Source organism: Nothobranchius furzeri, chromosome 9 (assembly GCF_043380555.1).
Source record: "Nothobranchius furzeri strain GRZ-AD chromosome 9, NfurGRZ-RIMD1, whole genome shotgun sequence".
NCBI lineage: Eukaryota > Metazoa > Chordata > Actinopteri > Cyprinodontiformes > Nothobranchiidae > Nothobranchius > Nothobranchius furzeri.
Window position 1 is genome coordinate 3,320,816 of NC_091749.1, and position 22,722 is coordinate 3,343,537.

General features: G+C 44.2%; 2 protein-coding genes across 2 annotated transcripts; both read right to left on the minus strand.

Moving 5' to 3' along the window:
• Positions 1-8,684: 8,684 nt before the first annotated feature.
• LOC139071654 (uncharacterized) lies at positions 8,685-12,035 on the minus strand. The gene has a single exon (XM_070554456.1). The coding sequence runs from the start codon at positions 12,030-12,032 to the stop codon at positions 9,852-9,854; it is 2,181 nt and encodes a 726-aa protein (XP_070410557.1). The 5' UTR covers positions 12,033-12,035; the 3' UTR covers positions 8,685-9,851.
• A 52-nt stretch (positions 12,036-12,087) lies between these two features.
• On the minus strand, positions 12,088-12,972 carry LOC139071630 (paraneoplastic antigen Ma1 homolog). The gene has a single exon (XM_070554420.1). It carries the CDS (start codon positions 12,970-12,972, stop codon positions 12,088-12,090), a length of 885 nt encoding a protein of 294 aa, XP_070410521.1.
• Between the last annotated feature and the right edge of the window lie 9,750 nt (positions 12,973-22,722).

The window sequence follows — 22,722 nt, forward strand, 5'->3', positions numbered from 1 at the left end:
ATGATTTTTGCCACTAGGAAACAAAATATCACATTGAACTCGTCAACACTGTGGAAGCTGTGTTCATCATAGTACAGACCAGTGACCAGTAATGTGTTGGACAGTTCATAACCCAGTTTTAGTCGCTTCTGCAATCTCTTTAGATGTTTTCTCTGCTTGATGCATGCCAATGATCTGACCCTTCTTTAACAGACTAACAACTTTACCACAACCACCAGATGTGTCTTTTCACGTGGTTGTTTATTAAAATCCAGTTGGAGTTAAATAACTTGTTGCAGCTAAAAGATAATCGCTCATGTGGTAATTATCCAATAAGAGGCTGATACCTGCAGGTATTTGCATACATAAATCCAGGTGGCGACTATTCGTTTGGCTTGGCAGTGTGTACAGTTGTAGAGTATGCAACTGATACATACACATTCAAACATGCATGCAGCTGAAGCAGCAGTGAAGACGTGCAGGGAGAATGCTGTGTGTGAAAGATGAACGACAAATTCTGAAGATGATGATCTAGGGCAAAGAGAGGGAGGGGGGAGGAGAAAGAGATGATAGAGCAACAGACAGAGGTAAAAAATGATGATGGACATGCCTCATCCTCTCTTTGACGGCTTCATCAATAGCCTGAGGACACACACATGCATGTACTTTTGTTTCTCTGCTGTGTGTGATTGACAGGCAGCAGGTGCTGGCTGAATGGAGTTGTCAGGATGGCTGCTGATCAGTCACTTTAACAACAAGTGAAGACTCAGCTCGACACATCACTGCACCTGGGGGTTATCTCTTGTTATCCTTCAAACATACATGTGTGTAAAATATTCAGACACTTAACGGTCCTTTTGCTGTCCACGTTGTCCTGTCTCTGTGAGAAAAAGCAAAGCTTAATCTTCCAATTTGAGCTTCATTTTCTCTGTTTTTTATGTCTCTACAGAGATTCCATTGTATTAACCTAAAGGAGAAGATCCCATTTTTATCCTCGATACTACCTGCTCTTAGGTAGCCAGGAGTCGAGCATAACAAAATACGCTCATACCTGAGGCCTCTCCTGCTTCCACCAAAGGCATAAGAGGCTTGATGGTTCTTCTCTGTGTCTCAGCTGTTCCTCAGACTGCACTCTGGTGGGCAGAGATCTCTGGGGTTGTTCAGGGATCAGCTGAAGTTAGACGGGGACTCTGATCCAAGCCTAGACTTGTATTAAGCTTACACCTTCCAGAGCCATACCATAAAATATTATTGTTGGCTCCATTGTGATGTCATGTTTCACGTAAAACCTCAGACTCGTACGAACAGCATCCAGTGGTGGAACAAGGCAACAGCAACACCGAATGTGTCAGTCGTCCAGTGGGAATGTGACAATTTTTACTCTTCTCAATTCAATTCAATTCAATTCAATTCAAGTTTATTTGCATAGCGCAAAATCATGACAACACTCGTCTTCAAGGCACTTCACATAGTACACATTCCAATACAGGCCAGGGGTCTCATTTATCAAACATGGCGTAGAATCCTTACTAAAACCATACTTAAGCTCAGCAAAAAAAATGTACTTTTGCCAAGTAGGTTTGTGATCTATCAAACATGGAGTACGCACAGCTGCACACAGTCTCCGCTTAACAAATCAGAGACTAACGAGAATGTTTCTCAGCTGCATTTTAGTCACATCCCGCCCTCACCACGCCCACTTACTGTCATAAATAGTCAATGCAAAGTGCCTTGTGGACCTCATGCATATACATAAGCCGGCTGTTGCAGCGCTCCGCCAATGACATGGCGACCGCAGATCAAGGCAGATCAAGGAAGCACAATTTCACAGAAGCAGAAATTGAGGTACCTGTGGGTGAGGTGGAGAAATGAAAGGAAGTACTTTTGCAAAACAAATAAGAGAAAATCCACAGAGTGGCACAGCGTTGCTGAAGCCGTCAATGTTGTGAGTTCTTCAGAGAGATCTGTGTCGGATATAAAAAATGGTTCAATCAGGATTCGATCCCCAGACTCCCGGGTGAAAGTCACGCACACTAACCAGTCAGCCAAACAGAGATCTCCCTTCTCCAAGTAGCCAGGGCGCATGATCAATTGGGCCACAGTGACAGGACACACACCGTCACAGACGCATGACATTCTGTCTCAATCTGTCCCCCTGCTGATATTCTGCATTCCGTATTCTGCGCTTCAGGCTGTGTGTGTGTGTGTGTGTGTGTGTGTGTGTGTGTGTGTGTGTGTGTGTGTGTGTGTGTGTGTGCATGTGTGTGCGTGCACGTGTGTGTGCGTGTGGGGGGGTCTTGTTCTGTGTGAAAACGAAGCGGTACAAGTGATAATGCTGCAGGATTTCATAATTGTATCTTCTCAGCAGCAGCACTGCAGGTGCTCTCCATGTCCAACATGTGTGTAAGCCAGGTCCTTAGTCAACTTAAAGTTGCGCACATTTTTCTAATAAGTTTTCTTTCATAAATCCCAAAGGTTGAGTGGAAAGTTGCTTACGCAGTTTTACGACCCCGTTTTGTGCGTAAGCAAGCTTGATAAATGAGGCCCCTGTTCTTTAAAGTTTTCTATATAAGGAACCCAGCAGGTTGCATCAAAACACTGACTAGTGTCAGTGTTTTTACAGCAGTCCTCATACAAAGCAAGCAATCTTCTCATTTTATTATGTTTTTAATAGTTTTTAATTAATTAATATATTATTTAGAATTTTATAATATTTGTCCTTGTGAAGCACCTCGTGATTTTGCTTGAGATGTGTTAGATAAAAGATTGTTTTATTATTATTATTATTATTATTATGGATTTGTTGGAGCGTGCTCTCTAGAGGAAATGCGTTTCCATGAGCGCGCTGACAGGAGATCCTTCTAGAGCTGTGCTGTGATTTGGGACTCTTTGTGGAACGGCAGACAGATCGCACAATTTCGATTCCAGTCCATATTCTAAATTACAACTATGAAAACACCCCAGAACCTCCTCTGCTCCCAATCAAATTGCGTTGTCAAGGTAACCAGACTGAAAGCTTGGAAGAAGCTGCACTCTCAGACGTTTTCAAATACAGCTAACTCCAACCAAAACGACTTCTTAAATGTAAAATGTAATGGCAACCTGCTACTCTCTGACTTCTCACATTAAAGTTTTTCTTCATTTCTGACGAGGACCTCTCCTCTATCTCGACCGCGTTTATGATCTCTGCAATTTGTTTGGTTCTTTTGCACTTCGGCAGCAAGGAAGTGTCTCCATCTTGCAACTAAATTGTTCTCCTGGTAGAACGCAGGGAGTACCCGCATGAGCTGAGATCGTCGTGTGACCAAATATGGTTAATTGAGGGCGTTTCTGTATGTAAATGACTGTAAACGGACACGAGCACCCAGGTACGCACAGGTGGGATTTACTATCAGACGACTGCGGAAGAACATGCGTACGAGAGGCCATCGCATGTTTCATAAATCAGGATTTTGACTGTTCCTACAAAAATTCAAAATGTTGTTCATGGGAAGGAATATAGGGCAGTTTCTACGAACGTTTGGTGAATGAGGGCCCAGGAGAGGAGGGATCCCAGACTCGAGAGATTTCCTGAATGGGGAAAAGTGGGCTGTGATGACACTGCAATTACCCCTCCAGCCAACAGTAACAGCTTAGAAAATATGTGCAGAGCTGAAGGAAAGAAATGGCTGAGACAGAAAATTCATACGTGAAGCTTGACCACCTCAGTGACCTAGTGAGTGTTGGCCATGAGGCTGGGACATCGGGTTCAAATCCGGGTCGGGTCATACCAAAGACCAGGGGCGGATTTAGGACTGAAGAAGATCCGGGGCTTAACACACGCGCGCACGCGCACACACGCACGCGCACACACGTGACACGCACTAGTCAACATCATATATATTTGTCTTGTACCACATAATGTTTAATCTGAAGCTACATATTCAGCATATTCAGGGCAGAGTATTGTTCCTGTTGGTGTTTAGTGTGAGATGATAGTAAATATTCCCTTTCTTTCTCCAACAACTTTACCTGATAAGCTAACTTTAGGCAAACCAGCAGCACAACAAATATTTTCAAATAAGACTCACAAACCTGAGTCAACACCAGTCTCATCAGAGCTGGGGTTCTGTCGTTGTACTTTTGGTCTAAAAAAACGTCCTTATGTCCATCTTCACTCATGCGTTTCAGGCAGAGACTGTAGAAGAAGCCAGCTGCTGAAGGGCTTCTTGTTCAGTGGTGGAGGCTCAGGCAGGCTGTATACCGACTGAGTGGCCTAGTGGTAGAGTGTCCGCCCTGAGATTGGGAGATCAGGGGTTCGACTGCTGGTCGGGTCATACCAAAGATTTTGAGAAAAATGGGACCCAGCATTAAGGGGTTGGATTGGGGGGTTAAACCACCAAATAGTTCCCGAGCGCGGCGTGTCTGCAACTCACCGCTCCCCCAGGGGATGGGTCAAATGCGGAGACTAAATGGGACTTTACAAACTACTGCCAGCTGCGCTCTCTCTGTTGGACTTTGGTACTGCATGTTACTTCCGCGATTTAGATCCGGGGCTTATCATGAAAGATCCGGTGCTTCAGCCCAAGTAGCCGGGCCTAACGCCGCCCCTGCCAAAGACTTTAACAATGGGACCCAATGCCCCCCTGCTTCACAATCATCTTTAAGGTTGGATTGGACATCAATTCTGTTTGCTTCACAGCCAGACAGGACACGGTAAAAAAAAAAAAAAAAACAACCAAAAAAACAAAGGTTGGATTGGAGGGATTAAACCACCAAATAGTTCCCGAGCGCAGCCACAGCTGCAGCTCACTGCTCCCAGTGGGGCTGGGTCAAATGCAGAGATGAATTTCACCAGTGTGTGTGATGATGACTATGGGACTTTTAGCTTCAAAACTGCTTTCAGGGCAATTTTAAGAGGAAGAATGGCCAAAAGCTTCATAAAGTGGATTATGCGTCCTATAGGACCTTTAAAGTAATTTCACCTGATGGATGAAAAGTCTGCTAGCATGTTTATTTGTCCAGGAAGGAGTAAGATGGATAAAAGCAGCAGTTACCTCTCTGATCAACAATGATGGAACAATAAAGAAAATCCTGCACACTCGTGCAACAATGTAGAGGGTTCTGGAGCTCCAAGAGCTCCCTTCACCCTCGGGATGACTTCAACAGTAACATTTCTACATGAGCACACATCCGTTTAGAGAACTTGTACAGTACAGCAGACTCTAATAGCAGCTACCTTTTTGTCTAAGTGTTGTTAAATGGACCCCTGCCTATATATTTATATTTAGTTTAAATGTTGTTGCTTATGTAAATTTAATCAGCATTTTAGGTGCATCATTGTTTAATGTGCTCACCAGTCTAATGCATAATTAAAGGTCCTACAAGTAATGGAAGATGTTCTATTCAGCAGATTTCAAACGAGTAGGGCTGAATTAAAAAGCAAACACAGGAATCAATATATAAAACATACTAATGGTTATGCCAAGTAGAGGAATCACTATGTATGATAATATTAATCACAAGAGACTACAGAATCACTCATGGTCCTACTACCTTCGTCCTATAGAATCTATGAACTATTTAAACCTGCCAGGGTTCCTACATTTCTGTTCATTCAGACTCAGAATAAACAGACAAATAAAGGGATATTTCATTTACAGATGTAGCCCTCATTTACTCAATACCATTAAATAAATGGGCTTTGGGTTCTTTTTTTAGTGTACTCTCGTACGATATTCTTAAATTAACTTTTCTTTTGTTTCTGGGATCAATGAAGCTTATTCCTTAACAATGGCACTACACGCAAAAATGAACACTAGTGTCTACAGTGAAGTAAATCATATCATACACCATGTAAAGTAGAGCAATGTAACCCTCCTTTAATTTGCCAAACAATGAAAACAATAAAATAATAAAATGGCAGGTTTCAGTATTCAGGCAAAGCAAAACACCCACAGCAATTTACCCATGTGTACACAGAATCCCCACATACACAGTATAAACCACCAGTGATAAAACAATTATAGTCCCAAACTAAACTTAAAGCCGGCAGAGATAAACCCTACGTTGCAGGCCTGTCTTGCTCCAGTATAAATCCAAACGATCTCCAAACCGGAAGTTCTTCACTCAACGAGCAAAAATAAATAAATAAACTCAGTACCTTGTGAAACGTGCAGTTCCCACCAGATTAATCCAGGCAACAGGTTGTCTTCAGCTCCTTCAAAAGCACTCCGCTCTGAACGCAGTAGCCAAAGATGAGGAAGGTCCGTGATCTCCACGTGCTCCACAAGCTACTTGTTTTTAGCTTCCCACGTTGCCAGAGGTACTCAGAGTGACGCGGGCACTCAGAGTGACTATCTGGGGTCTGTCTGTCGCTATCCAGTCCGGTAACGATCCTCTGCAGCTTGTTTAAGTTCCACAACTTTAGCGAAACGGCAGTCTACAGTAGTCCTTGTTAGCTAATGGCTGTGTTAGCCTCACTTTAACTCAATGCGGGCACGGACGCAGTGAACAAAACACACAGTCCAGCAGACTCACGCTGAAACTTTACATGTTATGTCACTAGCTTACCGACACTGTGACTTATCTTTTCAAAAAGTCAAAACACACTTATTACTAGTACATAAAAACAAGCTAACTGCTCGGGATACTCCGTGTAACTCACGCACCACCACCATCTCTCCTCGCGCTCTCTCTTTCTCTTCCCTCTTTTTTTCTTCTTCCCCACGCTGTGTTACCTTCACAGACCATATCCCCGTAGGAAATTACAGTTCTCACAAGCAATTCACAATAAAAGAAAGATAACTTATTTTAAACAATGCAAACATGTTTTTACTCATTTGACATGAACTTTGATCTTTTTAATATACCAGAAAATTGAACAAATGAATTTTACTCTTTGATATTTATATTCTTAGACTTTACTTATCTTTTACTACTTATGCATCTTTTTTAACCCGGGTTACACCCTCCCCCCACTAAATGTCTGGTGTCCTCAACAGACAACCAAGGAACTACAAAAACTTGGGAAGTAGGATGACCTTTTTGTTTTTAACATACTATGGCTCTTAGTCTTTGCCTATAGTGATAACAACCCCTCTATGTATAATAGTGATAGGCTGATCTTTAGCTTTTCCTGGCTCATCATAGGTTAAACGAACTACTGGTTTAATCGGTCTCTTAGGCTTTAGTTTAGGAGTGTCACCCAATAGATTACGGTGTGTATTTGGTTTCTGAGTTTTGTCAGACCGGGCTGTTCTGTGATCCAGATCAGGTTCTGGGGCAGAATCTTCATCATCTTCTTCATTTTGGTCAGACTCCTCCTGAATATCCACCATTTGGTCGGGCTCAGTCTCACTGTCCTGATTAACGTCTCCATCCTCCAGTGGCAGTTCCTCATTTTCACTGCGCTCATCAGAAGCAGTTTCATCACTGACCTTGTCCTGGCCACTTGCACAATCCTCTTGTGACACTGCTTGGGATCTAAGAGCCTGTCTTAGTGCTTCTCTTACTCTTTCTTGAGAGTAACCGTATCTCTGAGGCTCATAGTATTCACTCTCTGAGGACGAATCAGAATCCTGGGACAGCTGAGGGTCAGACACAACTGTGGCCTGCTTTGGTTTCTTGCCCTTTTGTTTTTGTCTGTCACAACAGTTATTGCCTTCTTCAAGGATTGGCAATTTCACACGTTGGCCAATGGGAAGGATGTGATCTCTGTGGATTGTTTTTAGACGACCACTTCCATTCTCCTTCTTCAGTTGGTAGACAGGGAGATTGGGCATTTTTCCAACAACTTGGTAAGGTATTGGACTCCATCTTGTTTGCAACTTGTGCTTCCCTTTGAGACCCCAATTCTTCAGTTGGACTCTGTCTCCTATTTCTAGAGACTGGAAACAAACTCTCTGGTCATAGCCCTTTTTGTTCTTCTGATGAACTTTGTCTGCCGTCTCGGATGCTAGCTTGTAAGCTTGACGGAGATCTTCTTTAAGTTTTGACACATAGCGTGAGTGACTTTCCTCAGCTTTGTCAATTGTGGTCCCAAAGCACAAGTCCACTGGCAGTCTGGCTTCACGACCAAACATTAAGAAGTATGGTGAAAAACCAGTTGCATCACATCTTGTACTGTTATAAGCATGGACCAAATAAGGGACATGCTGGCTCCACTGACGTTTCTTTTCTGTGCTTAGAGTACCCAACATTGAAAGCAGCATTCGATTGAACCGCTCTGGCTGCGGGTCTCCTTGCGGATGATACGGAGTAGTGCGCGACTTCCGTATCCCCATGTTCTTCAACAAGTCTTTAATCAGACGACTCTCAAAGTCTCGCCCCTGGTCTGAATGGATACGAGCCGGAAGGCCATAGTGGACAAAAAACTTATCCACTAAGGTTTTGGCCACTGTTTGAGATGTCTGATTCTTGGTCGGGAATGCCTGGGCATAGCGGGTGAAATGATCGGTGACCACTAAAACATTTCTCATGCCCTTGGAATCCGTCTCCATTGAGAGAAAGTTAATGCACACCAGATCCATAGGTCCACTACTGGAGATCTAGTGAAGCGGTGCGGCTCTCTGGGCAGGAGTCTTGCGTGTTATGCATTCACCACAACTTTTGATATGGTGCTCAATGTCTTGCAACATTCTTGGCCAGTAGAACCTGCGACGGAGTAAATCCAGAGTTCTCTCTATGCCGAGGTGTCCTGAGTTATTATGTACCGATCTCAACACAACGTCATGATACACCTTTGGCAAGACGAGCTGACGGACCTCCTCCCCTGAGTGACGTTTGGTGATGCGGTAGAGCAGACCGTCACTCAGCAGAGTCAGCTTATCTTTCTCTCTTTTTAGGAGCGACAGCTCCGGACTGTTGCCTGTCCATAAATTCTGTTGGACAGCTTTGACTGCTGGACCAATGACTGGATCCTCTTTCTGTGCCTTAGCGAGATCAGCTTTTGAGACGTGTTCCAGTGACTGTAACTCCATTGTAAGAGGAAATGCATAGATGTCAGGGATGCATTCCGGGGAAGCCCCAGTTTGGTCGACACATCTGGTGGGACACTCTGGGCTTTCTGACACTTGTATTCTTTTGCAGATGGATTCAACAGCTGCCTCCGGTATAGTCTCCCATTCCGTGTCAGTGTCAAAGTTTCTGGAGAGGATGTCTGCATCTATGTTATGCTTGCCTGGTCGCTAATGGACATCGAAGTCATATGTGGACAAAGCAGCTAACCATCTGTGTCCCACGGCATTGAGCTTCGCCGTAGACAGAACATAAGTCAAGGGGTTATTATCTGTACTCACTGTAAAGCGCGCTCCATACAGATAGTCATGAAAGCGATCCACCACAGCCCACTTTAATGACAGGAACTCCAGCTGATGTATGGGGTACCTCTTCTCAGCCTGACTTAACTTCCTGCTGACAAATGCAACCGGCCTTAGGTCTCCTTCTTGTAGCTGGTATAGGACAGCCCCCAGTCCTTTGAAGCTTGCATCCACGTGGAGCTCATAGGGCTTGGTAGGATCAGCGAAGGCTAATACCGGTGCATGGGTTAGGCAGTGGATGATCTGCTGAAAGGCTTTGCTGCAGGAGTCATCCCACCGATCTCCAAAGGGTTCTGACTCTTTCAAGTAGGACTTGTTGAGGTCTGGACTCTTTTTCTTACTCTTCTGTGTCGGAGCATAACCTTTGGTCAGTTCAGTGAGCGGTCTCACAATGGCAGCATAGTTAGCAATGAATCGCCTGTAGTATCCGCAGAAACCTAAGAACGATCTCAGAGACTTTAGATCGTGGGGCTGAGGCCAAGTGGTAACAGCCTCAATCTTCTGCGGATCAGGGGAGACACCTTGGGTAGACACAACATGCCCAAGGTACTTCACCTGTGGCTGGCAAAACTGTCATTTGTCCAGGGAGATTTTTAGTCCTGCTTCTCCAAGACGATCTAGGACTTTAATGAGCCGCTCTTCGTGTTCCTCCAGCGACTCTCCGAAGACAATCAGGTCATCCAGGTATACCAGGACTTGGAGGAGGTTCATGTCTCCGACTGTTTTCTCCATTAGACGCTGGAAAGTCGCAGGTGCTCCTGTTATTCCCTGCGGCATTCTCTCAAATCGGAAGAAACCTAGGGGGCAGATGAACGCCGTCTTCTCTTTATCTTCCTCTGCCATTGGAATCTGGTGGTATCCACTACGCAGATCCAGCACTGTGAACCATTTGCTCCCAGACAAAGAATCCAGAGCTTCGTCAATGCAGGGGGTTGTGTACTGGTCGGTCACAGTCCGGCTGTTAAGGAGCCTGTAGTCTATGCACATCCGTATGGTTCCATTTTTCTTTCTAACAATTACAATCGGTGACGCATAGGGGCTACAGGACTCTTTAATGATGCCGGCACAGAGTAACTCTTGCAGATGTTTTCTTACATCCTCTATGTCTGCAGGTGCCAGTCGACGTGATCTTTGCCGAAAAGGTCTTGTGTCAGCCAGGCGGATGGTGTGCTCCACCTCTTTTGCAAGGCCAACGTCCCATTCATGGACTGAGAAGACGTGGGAGCGTTCCGCTAGTTTCTGTCTAAGCCGGTCCTTCCACTCTTCAGGCACAGGAGACTCACCAAAGTCGATCTGGCTGCTTTCAAAGGCTATCATCTCTGGTTCTTTGCTTGGCATGGAGATGACGCTTTCGGTGCGATAAAGGTGACCCATGACGGTTCCAACAGGGATAGTGGTTTCCCTGGCTGAATGGTTCTGCACCAGGATCCTGAAGCTGTTAACTTGTACCGCATGGGCGGGCACAACCATGGGTTGTAGCAGGACATCACCCGGCAGAGGAGCTAAGGGAGAAGAGTCAAACATCAAGATCTCTTTGCCAACTGTCTGTTGAAAACGAACTTTGCAGGTTATTTGCAAGTCTTTTCTGGGGGTTAAGGACAAGGGATTTGAACCTTGCCAAGTCACACAGCCAACCTGGTCATCTTGAGAGCCTAGGGTGATGGAGTCTGTGAATGTGGGTAGCGACTCCCTATGAATTTGTATGCCCAGGCTTTTGGTTATGTCATGCCCCTCTTTTCTGCATTCCTGTACCAACTTGCAGACATGGCTGGTGTTAGTGCCAACAATGACAGGAATCTGCTCTTCTTTTGGGCTTGGACAGATCAGGGCAAGGACTGGTACTGTGTGTTTGGTGCCAGTCACTTCAGCCGGGTACTCAACATCTACCACAACATAGCCAAGGTAGGGGTAACTGACATTGGACTCACTTAAACCCCAAATGTTGAGACCAGTGACCGGAAGCACTGGGATGGAAGGCAGATAAGCTTTGTACCAGGACTCAAATATTATAGTCACCTGTGATCCACTGTCAAATAAGGCATCACAGGGCTGTCCATTCACTTTAAGTGGCACAATACTTGGGGGCCCAATCAGTCCTTCTGGAATTCCAGCTGGGGTGGGAGAAGTCAGAAGACCCTGCTTGACATGGCAGTCAGTGTCAGTGGCATTACTCGTTGAAGTAGCTGCACTTTCTTTCAGTGTTTTGACAGTCTGGATGAGCTTTCGTATAACTTTGCTCTGATTTTCAGGATTTTGACACTTTGCAACAAAGTGTCCATTTTCCCCACAACGGTAACAGAACTGCTCACCCAAAGGTGTTCTGTTCTGATAAGGGGTCCTTGTCTTTGAGTTAGCCTCTACTGCTGCCACGGTAGCCAGTTTTAAAGAGGAGTCTGGAGCAGTATCTCTTTGGGCTACTTTCTGCTGCAGTCTTTTCACTTGTTTCTTCAAAGCAGCCAGTTCTTTGGTGTCACTGTGCTCACTTGACTGCACTGAGGACACATCTTTATCTATGACATCAGGGGCCTTAGTCATGCAGGTGGCTAACTTGGCCTTAAGCTCTTTAACTTCAGCTTTGAGACTTTGTATTTCTGCATTGCCAGTCCCTGAAGGTTTTGTCTGTACATGCTGGACTGAGGTATTTAGCTTTCTCCTTGATGCCTCATACTCTTCCTCTGTGCGAATCTCACTTAAGAGGTGGAGGAAAGTTGGGGGTTTGGACTTTCTCTCTCTCAGGCGCAGATTAATTAGCATGAGATCGGAAGCGACGGCCCCTCTCAGAAGTTGTTCCAGGCGCGCTTTGTCTTTGCTAGAACCTTGAAATCCTCCTCTCAACTTTAGCGAGGGCCCTTTCCAGACGCCTCAGAAAATCAGACAGTTTTTCACTTGGTTGTTGCTGCATTAAGCGGAAAGCAAAATAGAGATCATCTCCAGACTCAGCACTGCAAAATGCGCTTTCCAAAGCCTCCAGGTATTCAACAGGGCCTGCCTCAGGGTTTGACTCACGGACTGATTTGGCAATCTCCAACGCCGGCCCCTTTAAACTCTCCATCAGCCTGCGCCTTCTCTCCTTGTCTGTACAGTCACTTTCCTCTACCATGAGCCATGCCTGCTCAAGCCAATGGTCAAAGGGGTCCTCACTAAGGGGAACTGGCAAGTTCCCTGAAAACAGCCTCAAACGCCGATAACCACCTTCTGCTTGTGGTTTACGTGCCTTCTCCAAAAAATCACCAACTGCTTGCAAGACAGACTCCGTGGAGTTTATGGAAGGATCAGAGCTGGGCTGCGGAGGAGCAGGGCTGATAAATAATCTTTGTAGGTCTTCAATAGTCCTACCCTCAGTGTCTAAGAGACTCTTCAACTTCACAGCAAAATCGTCAGGAGCGGCACATTCATTAAGAGTCACTATCGGCCATTTTTCACCAGTGTGCGGGTCCAGCACTTCCTTGGGCACATTATCCTTAGGTATACTTTGTTTGCACTCGCAGAGAACCATTAGGCAGCTCAAGGGGGTGTGGAACAAGCGCCCTCTAACCCGGACTCGCTCTAGACACTTAATAGTCTCCATGGTTTCTTCTATCTGGGCTATTTCCACTTCTTCTGGAACCAGAACCAAGAGTGCTTTAGCTTCCTCCAAACCTTCACCCCGACACCACCTCTTCAGCTCTGCAGCAAGCCCAGTGTGGTCCGCCATACTCTCAATAAACAAAAATACTAAGAAATATAAACTAGCTACTGTAGGTTAACTTTAATTTTTATTTTTATTTTTTTTTAGCGTGTTGCCCCTTTAATGCTTCTATGAGACCCAAAAGATCCCAGCGGTGCCTCCATTTTATGTAGCCCTCATTTACTCAATACCATTAAATAAATGGGCTTTGGGTTCTTTTTTTAGTGTACTCTCGTACGATATTCTTAAATTAACTTTTCTTTTGTTTCTGGGATCAATGAAGCTTATTCCTTAACAATGGCACTACACGCGAAAATGAACACTAGTGTCTACAGTGCAGTAAATCATATCATACACCATGTAAAGTAGAGCAATGTAACCCTCCTTTAATTTACCAAACAATGAAAACAATAAAATAATAAAATGGCAGGTTTCAGTATTCAGGCAAAGCAAAACACCCACAGCAATTTACCCAGTGTACACAGAATCCCCACATACACAGTATAAACCACCAGTGATAAAACAATTATAGTCCCAAACTAAACTTAAAGCCGGCAGAGATAAACCCTACGTTGCAGGCAGTGTTGGGAGTAATGCAGTACAGAAGTAATTAATTACTGTAATGCATTGCTTTTTGCTGTAATGTGGTAATGTAAGGCATTACAGGGAAAGAAAATGGTAATATTTACTCGGTACAATTGTCAGTAACGCGGTAATTACAATGCATTTTAAACCCAGAATCAAGATGCGTTTCTTAAAAATTCAAATTGCGGGAAACCCGAACAAAGATCCAGTATCTGCATATATTACGTCATTTATGGACTCAGCTTTGCGGGCAGAGAGGACGCCGCGGTAACGGCTCAAATACTCCAGTTGCGTCCTGCACGCGGCGCTGCAACATTCACAAAATCGCTCCACTAAAACAAAATAATTCACCTGCGATCGTTCATATCAGCGCATGTTCTCTGGTATTTAGTGCTTTTCTGACGTGCTTTGTCTCAGCTGAGTTAATCTGGGCCCCGGTGATTTCAACTCATTGCTGCTGGAGCGCCGCACATGTGAAGATCCCTTTGGCTGATCGTTAGAAAGTAGGAAGTCTAGGAAACAGTTTTTTTCTGGAAGACGGAGAAAACATGCAGCATGCAGGAAGGTTAGAGAGAGAAAAGGCCGGAAATTATTCAAATAAAATCAAGAAAAAACAAAGTGCTTGAAAAGAAGAAAAGTAGGTAGATTTATCCCCAACACACATTTTTACCAGTGAAAAGCAATAATATATAAGCATTTAGTATTTATACATGTGATAGAATCAGATCACCCCAAAGTCAGTCCCACATCCAGGGCCGTATCAAGGCGTTTGGGGACCAAGGCTAAATAGGCTTGGAGCCCCCACCACCTCACTCCCTGCTCAGTTAATCTAAGATGGCAGCGTGCTGAGAGTACAGATTGTTGTTGTTTTTATTTAATAAACAATCATTTTAAAGCACTGTTATTATATCTGACTGTTTTTAACAGCAACCCTAGCTCAGACACCACATCACCTTCCACCGGATGTGTCATGAGCTCACAGGCATCAGATTACCAAACTCATACTGAAGTTGTTTTGGTGAAAGTAACTTAGAGTAATGCAAAAGTAGTGTAATGCCATACATTTTAAAATCAGTAATATTGTAATGTAATGAATTACTTTAAAATGAGGGTAACAAGTAATAAATAATGCATTACAGTTTTGAAGTAACTTGCCCAACACTGGTTGCAGGCCTGTCTTGCTCCAGTATAAATCCAAACGATCTCCAAACCGGAAGTTCTTCACTCAACGAGCAAAAATAAATAAATAAACTCAGTACCTTGTGAAACGTGCAATTCCCACCAGATTAATCCAGGCAACAGGTTGTCTTCAGCTCCTTCAAAAGCACTCCGCTCTGAACGCAGTAGCCAAAGATGAGGAAGGTCCGTGATCTCCACGTGCTCCACAAGCTACTTGTTTTTAGCTTCCCACGTTGCCAGAGGTACTCAGAGTGACGCGGGCACTCAGAGTGACTATCTGGGGTCTGTCTGTCGCTATCCAGTCCGGTAACGATCCTCTGCAGCTTGTTTAAGTTCCACAACTTTAGCGAAACGGCAGTCTACAGTAGTCCTTGTTAGCTAATGGCTGTGTTAGCCTCACTTTAACTCAATGCGGGCACGGACGCAGTAAACAAAACACACAGTCCAGCAGACTCACGCTGAAACTTTACATGTTATGTCACTAGCTTACCGACACTGTGACTTATCTTTTCAAAAAGTCAAAACACACTTATTACTAGTACATAAAAACAAGCTAACTGCTCGGGATACTCCGTGTAACTCACGCACCACCACCATCTCTCCTCGCGCTCTCTCTTTCTCTTCCCTCTTTTTTTCTTCTTCCCCACGCTGTGTTACCTTCACAGACCATATCCCCGTAGGAAATTACAGTTCTCACAAGCAATTCACAATAAAAGAAAGATAACTTATTTTAAACAATGCAAACATGTTTTTACTCATTTGACATGAACTTTGATCTTTTTAATATACCAGAAAATTGAACAAATGAATTTTACTCTTTGATATTTATATTCTTAGACTTTACTTATCTTTTACTACTTATGCATCTTTTTTTTAACCCGGGTTACACAGAGATGGGAAGATCTGCACCTCTTTCACGTTGAATTTCACTGTTTGTTTTTCATGGCTGATATGGGATTTAAAACTAACATGTTTATTATTATTGTTATAATATCAATCAGCTTCTCCAGCCTAGTAGTATGTATTCTTGTTACTTTCCTTTTTAGACCAGAGAAGATGCCCTTCCTGCTTTTTCCACCCTCTATGGGAGGGGAGGGGAGGGGAGGGGAGGGTAAGTCATAAGAGAGTAAGTGGGTACATGTTAAAAGGAACTGATGTCTTTAAGAAACCTAGATTCAGAACCAAAGTTAGGGAATGTAACATTTCTGTAAATGGTGTGAGATTGTGGAATGCCATTAACGAGGAATTTAAAGAATCAACTACACTTGCAATATTTAAAAAATGTATAAAATCTAATGTATTTAGTAATTATGAAAAGGAGAATTATAATGTCAAAGATTAGACGTGAAAATATTAGAAAGTGACTGAGGTTACACTGTGTTTGCTTGGCGGATAATTTTATTTCGTAAAAAGGGGCAGAAATCATAAGATTTTTTTCTTCTATCTGCTCCTTTTCATTCACATGTTTTTTTCAGTATGTTAATGTATCCTGTATTTGTTTATTTTATACATTGTGAATGAAATAAAAGATTAAAAAAAAAAGAAAATGTCTTCATTCATGTGTGTCTTCTGAAACATCACACACTCTTTGTTTCAACCACCCGTGTATTTACATGTGTAGAGAAGAAGCAAGATGATGTCCTACGCCCACATGCGACCTGTTTATAGTTGGTGCATGTTTGGTTGTTAGCGGTTAGCTAATGGGATTTGGATTGTGCCGTGTCCATGTCAGCTGAGACAAGCAGCTCATTGTCATCACCCCCTGTCCCCGACACATGCCCTCCTGAATGTCTCATCACTCATCTGTGCTGCGACTCCCACCTGACGTTCAGACAGGTCTCACCCTTTCACACGCCAGATAATCAACGCCGTGGCAGCACAGTGTCAATATCCTTTTTTTACACAGTGGGTATAGTACATACATGTGGGTACACACGTTCAGCCACTCACATCCATGGCAAACGTTCTCCTGTTGACAGTATGGCATACTAACATTTCATTCACCCATTGCCATGGCTTTTGGTGTGTCCTAAAATAGTTCCCTGGCAAACCTGATCTCTAACAAGCACAACCCTAACCCTAGCAGAGACCTGGGATTCAGTCCAGCTCACATCAGCCAAGAGCTAAGGCAAACCCAAGACTGGTACCCAGGTGACTGCATACGCAAAGACATGTAAACCTGCAGCTATTCAGCATTTAATCCAACCGGCTAAACACATGAAAACTCTAGGCACAAGGCCTATAACCAATGAGCAAACTCAAAACCCAACTATGCAGCCCATGTGGTTGTTAGACTTTACCACAGGAACCGACCTGGCAATAACACTGTGGTGTGTGGTATAACAACCCTCACAAATCAGTTTCAATTCAAAGTTGTGTCCCACATCACACTGACCGGCCTGGGAGTCCTGAAAAGATTCAGTTTACAAATTTAAATCTGTCTTTAAATGTTGTTTTTTTAGTTCTTTTAACGTCCAACAACAGTCTCATACCAATAAAGTGCTGCAGCATCTGAGCTGTTCTGCTGAGGTCAGCAGCCTTGCTTCAGGGCCCTCTCTGCTTTGTCCCCTGAGTGTTGTGTTCTGAACTTGGGTCTATGGTCTCTCTTCCTCTGATCCAGCAATGACAGCTTCCACCCCCAAATCCCTTCAACTCTGAAGCTTTCCTGGAGCTCCCGGGGTGCTTGGCCACATCCATGCCCTTGGAACAGCACCCCCCATGGGTGGGCTCCTAGCTGACTGCTGCATTCCACAACATCCATCATCCAGCTTCCATCTTAGATGCATGAGTGCTGGCGATTCTCTCTTTGTGTTTTGATAGAAGAGCAGCCTTCCTCTCGCTTTGACACTCACATTGTGACTGGATGTTGCCCTTGTAAGGCTGGCACAGACGGCATGCCATCAGCACCACCACGGGACACGCAGACAGAGAGATGACAGCTAAATAAAGTTTACTCTGCCGGCCAAAGTGGGACTCCACAGAGATTGACCGATGACCTTAAGTAAACACTGAGAGGTCAGTGCAAAACTAAGGTTCCTGTTGAGTCTTTGAAAAGTTTAACATTTCTTATAAAGAAGTTTTGCTAAGAGGCCCTGAACGTCACGTATGTTTCCATTTTCATTTTCATTTTGTTGTCACAGTAGCGACATTTACATGGGCACAAGTAATCCGACTGAATGCCCTATCAGATCCCAACTTCTCCTGTGGGCATGTCCATTGGAATATTCTGATCTGATACAGCCCGATCGGAATGATGTGGTTTTGTCCAATCATCATTCTGACTGACGTCCTTGCACACACCCATTCAGATTGTTGGGGTAAAATAATGACCGCTGTGCTTTTGTGCAACTTCAATGTGACGTCTTTCTGCTTTTGCAGATGCTCAGGACAAGTCGAAAGACAAGTCTGAGCATCTCAACCTATTAAATCTGATTGAATGCTTGGTGCATGTATACTCACAGCATGGTCGGATCACTCCAGTTAGTGTCCATGTAAACAAAGATTTGGGATTTCCGATCAACCAAGATTGGAATCTGATAGGGGAAATTACTGTAGGTGCATGTAAATGTAGCTAATGTTGGGAAAATGAAATATCCCGCAGATATTTCCCAGTGTGCACCTAGAGAACTTTAGTTCTGTTTTAATCACAAATTGGCCTTTTCTAATAGATCACCAAGGCCTGCTAAAAAAATACAATTCCCATATGTTTGAACACCATCAAATGAAATGGTGCTTAGTGGCTGGCAGTGGTATGTGTTTTTGTTGTGTTCTAAGAAGATTGACACCACACATTTCCATTTATCTATTAAACCAAAAGTGCTAAATGTTCTCAAAATGAGGCACAATCCACCCAGTAAACCAGTTCCCTCACCTGACAGCAGGAGGCGTTTCACATAAAACAACCTGATAGGATGAGAAGGAAATTCAGAGGGAAATAATTAGCAGTTCTGCAGAGACCTTTCAAAAAAAGACTGAACAGCACTTACATGAAGAATGCAGAGATGATGAAATGGAAGCACCTAGAAAGGCAGTGAGATCGTGGATATGGACAGATGGACAGGGAGTTTTTTCACTCAAACATCATCACCATCCTCATCATCCATGTCAATGCCATCCGCTGGGGAGCAGCTGCTCGGTGGGAAGATGATTTCTCCACTCCACAGAGAAATGGCCATCAGAGAGCATTCTCGTCTACGGTTCTCTTTCTGACACTCATGAACCACATTCTGGTGCCTATCTCCAGCAGTCAACGGGCAATCAGGCGGGGTACACCCTGGACAGAGAGCCAGTCCATCGCAGGGCAACACAGAGACACACAGGACAAACAACCAAGCACACACACACCCAGTCATGTTTTTGGACTGTTGGAGGAAGCCGGAGAACCCGGAGAGAACCCATGCATGCACAGGGAGAACATGCTAACTCCATGCAGAAAGATCCCAGGCCGGGAAGCGAACCCAGGACCTTCTTGCTGCAAGGCAACAGCTCTAACCACTGTGGCACTGCGCAGCCCGCATCCCGGCTCAATTATCTCAAAATATTACGCGTATGAATGTTTTCTCTGCCGGCTCAGAGCGTTGGTGCAGTGGTTTGATATGCAAACTATTCTTGTCAACCAAGCTGGGATTGAGAGGCTACCAATTATTTGGCATCAGACAGTGAGAGATGATTATGTAGGTGGGGGACTTAGTTCAACCTCAGCAGCCAGGAAGTGGCGTATTGATTGGCCATCAGGGAGCTAATAACACAAGGTTATCTACATGTAGCATGACACAGTCTCCATCCTTGATATAGCAATCCTATTTAGATTAAATATGTTATTATGGCAAAAAGGCATGGAGGTGTGTGATTTCCAGAGTCTAACAAAGGTCACACTATCTTAAAACCATCTATGCAGAACCAGCAGGGTAATATGTCTCAGCTCCTTCAACCATTAGAAACACTTTTAAGTGAACCAAATTTCTATTTCACATTGAAAGAAATTCATTGTTGTTGCTCTCAATTTTACCTCTCCTCAGAAAAACATTCAGCTTGACACTTCACAGCAAAACAACCTGGATTAGCACTCAACAGCGTGTCCTTCTTAAATACTAGGAATTTCCTCATGAGTGTCTCAACCATGTATTGTTGATGATTTCCCATCCTCCAGCAGGAGTTTCATTTGGAAGAGTAAAACCTTTTCCCAGTTTGTGGACTGGCCTCAGAAAGCCTAGGATCCCGAGAGTCGATTCTTCTTTTCTCTCAGGTTGTGAGAGGCTAACCTCAGGAGCTGTTCCTGGGTAATTTAGGGGCAAAAACAATCAAACTAATAAATTAGATTTCAACTGAACATTTATTTCTAATTACCTTTACCAGAATGAAGAACGTTGCTCTGGCAAACACATTATTAACTACAGTTATCATCTGAAAAGGGCATTAAGTAGAGAAACCGAACCACATGGATAAACTGGATCCATGCAGGACCCCAAAGAATGAAGAAAGTTTCCATTTTGACTTTTGTCTCCAAACTTTATTTGAACTGTTGACTAATCTGTGCTCCTAATCCAGCCATTCACAGCAACAAGTGGTTAACTAGGAACCTGCTACTCATTTACTGGCATTGATGACTAAAATCATCATTTTAAATCCAAACGCTTGTCATGAACTGAACTAGAAGGACCCGTGATGACACCAAACACAGTAATGCACCTTTAAAAGTCTTTCTTAGATGTGACGTTACCCGAGGAGGGTGAGGCTGGAGACAGAGTTGGAGAGAAGGAGGGGGTCAAAACCAGACGAGGGATCCCAGACACCCACAGGAAACCAGAGCAGGGTGGGAGGAGGGGTACCAGGAGGGAGGGCCAGGAGCTGGGACCAGGGGAGTCTTGGAGGCCGGCGACAGCAAACCAGGAGCCGGGATCAGGGGAGTCCGGGGAGCCGACGACGGGCGAGGACCGGACCGGCGGTGACTGCTACAGATGACCGGCCTGGAGTCAGAGGGGACGAAGACACTGGAGGCTGAAGGGATGAGGACTGTGGATGAGGAGGAGGATGATGAAGGGACGTAGACTCTGGCAGGGACATAGACTTGAGCCCTGCACTGAAGCCCTAGGCCAGGGGTGTCAAACTCAAACTCACAAGGGGCAGAAATGAAACTCTGGGACGGAGTCGAGGGCCAAACTTAATATTTTTTGAAAAAGTGACGGCAAATTTGCACATTTTCTTTATCAACATGTATGCAATTTTGAACCTTTAAATTTGGAAACAAACTTATTTCTGCATTAAATCTGAATGTGGAATAACCAAATGACACACGAGCAAGTCAGTTTTAAATAAAAGGCATCAGTGGTGTTCATTACTTGTGGTATAATCAGCATTTTTACAATCTACTCAGGATTTATGTTTTCTTGTTTATTCATTTTTCTTTTTTTTATTCTCCTTTTTTCCTCCTGTAATACGTGTCATCGCTGCTGTGATGTCTAGCTTTCCCCACTGAGGAACAATAAAGGGATTTTCTATTCTATTCATCTATCTGCAGCCTTTCCACTTCCTCTTTACTGTAGGTTAAATCTTTTCTCACGGGCCAACAACAAAATAAAAATATCATTTTATCTTAAATGAAAATGCAACATCTCACCTGTTAACTTTCATGTTTTGGAGCAGAAAAAGAGCATAAAACCAACATATTTAAAGCTCAGTTTGCTCCACTGGTTTACTGTGATGCTCACCTGTTCCAGCCAGATACCTGCATCATGGGGTTGATCTGAGCTGAGGAGGAGACTCCTGTTGTTTTGTTCATCTTCATCATAATAACGACAACATTAGATGACAACAGGTGCTCACATAGGTTTGTGCTGATGAACATGTCTGAGCAGCTTGACCACGTCGTTGTGTGTCGGGGAGGAAACACAACGACAGCAACCACAGAGCCGTGCTGGTTTGAGCGTGTCGCTGCTCGCTGGAGTTATATCAGCTCTGTCTGGAAGTTAGTTGGAAAACTTTCTCTTTAAGTCGTGAACACATTACTGAGCGGCTAGAATCTCCGTTTCTGGGCTTCAACGTCAGAAAACAGCTGAGTGAACTCGGCGCTGAGTGAGAGGAGTGTAGTTTGTCCGAGACAGCGGAGCTGCAGACACCCAACTACCTCTGACTGCCTCGGCGCTGAAAAAACACAAAGGAGGGGGCGCGTCTGCTCCGCGCTGGCGCCGCAAAGCATCATGGGAGTTGTAGTCTTTGCGGTAAAATCGGCCAGCGGGCCAGTTTTAATATGTTTTTGATATTTATCTCGCGGGCCACATAAAAATGCTCCGCGGGCCGCACCTGGCCCGCGGGCCTTGACTCTGACATATGTGCCCTAGGCCCTCGGGTCGGCTCGGCCCGAGGACCTAGGGCTTCGGGCCGACGACTGTGTAATTACCTCGGACACGGGCCGGGCGCCTTTATTTTTAATCGTATTCATAAAAAAAACTGCTAGACCCCCCACACATCTGATCGGGCCCAATTTCCAATCACGTGATTGGATTGGAACATCCCTAATTTGAATGATAATTTAAGGGGGTCCTTACTGGAACACAGTGGTCCCACAGTCAGACGTAGGTCATGACAGAGTCCTGCATAAATAAATGTATAATATTTTCTGTGTATCCCCTTCAGTGTTTGGTTTCATTTGTTTTGTTTTTGGTAAAATCATAACTAAAAAAATGATGTAAAAACACGTGTAAATAGATAAAAACTAGTAAACGGAGGCTCAGAAAATGGTTCTACGCAATTGTCTGTTTGGACCAAGAGGCTTCCTAGAGGAAGCAAAATTACCTCAAAGTTGGAATATTAGACAGCCGGTTCTTTGAAACCTTCATGTCTGTGGGATAAACGATTACCCAGAGTTCAATGTTTCCGCGTGGAAATACTCTGGAGAGGCTAAGCATGCTGAGCCCCAGAGATTACATTTCAGTTGCAGATTTCTAGTCAAAACTCACCAGATGGAACAGAGAAATTGTGTTGCTGTCAGTGAAAACGCACATGGAAAAATGTAAA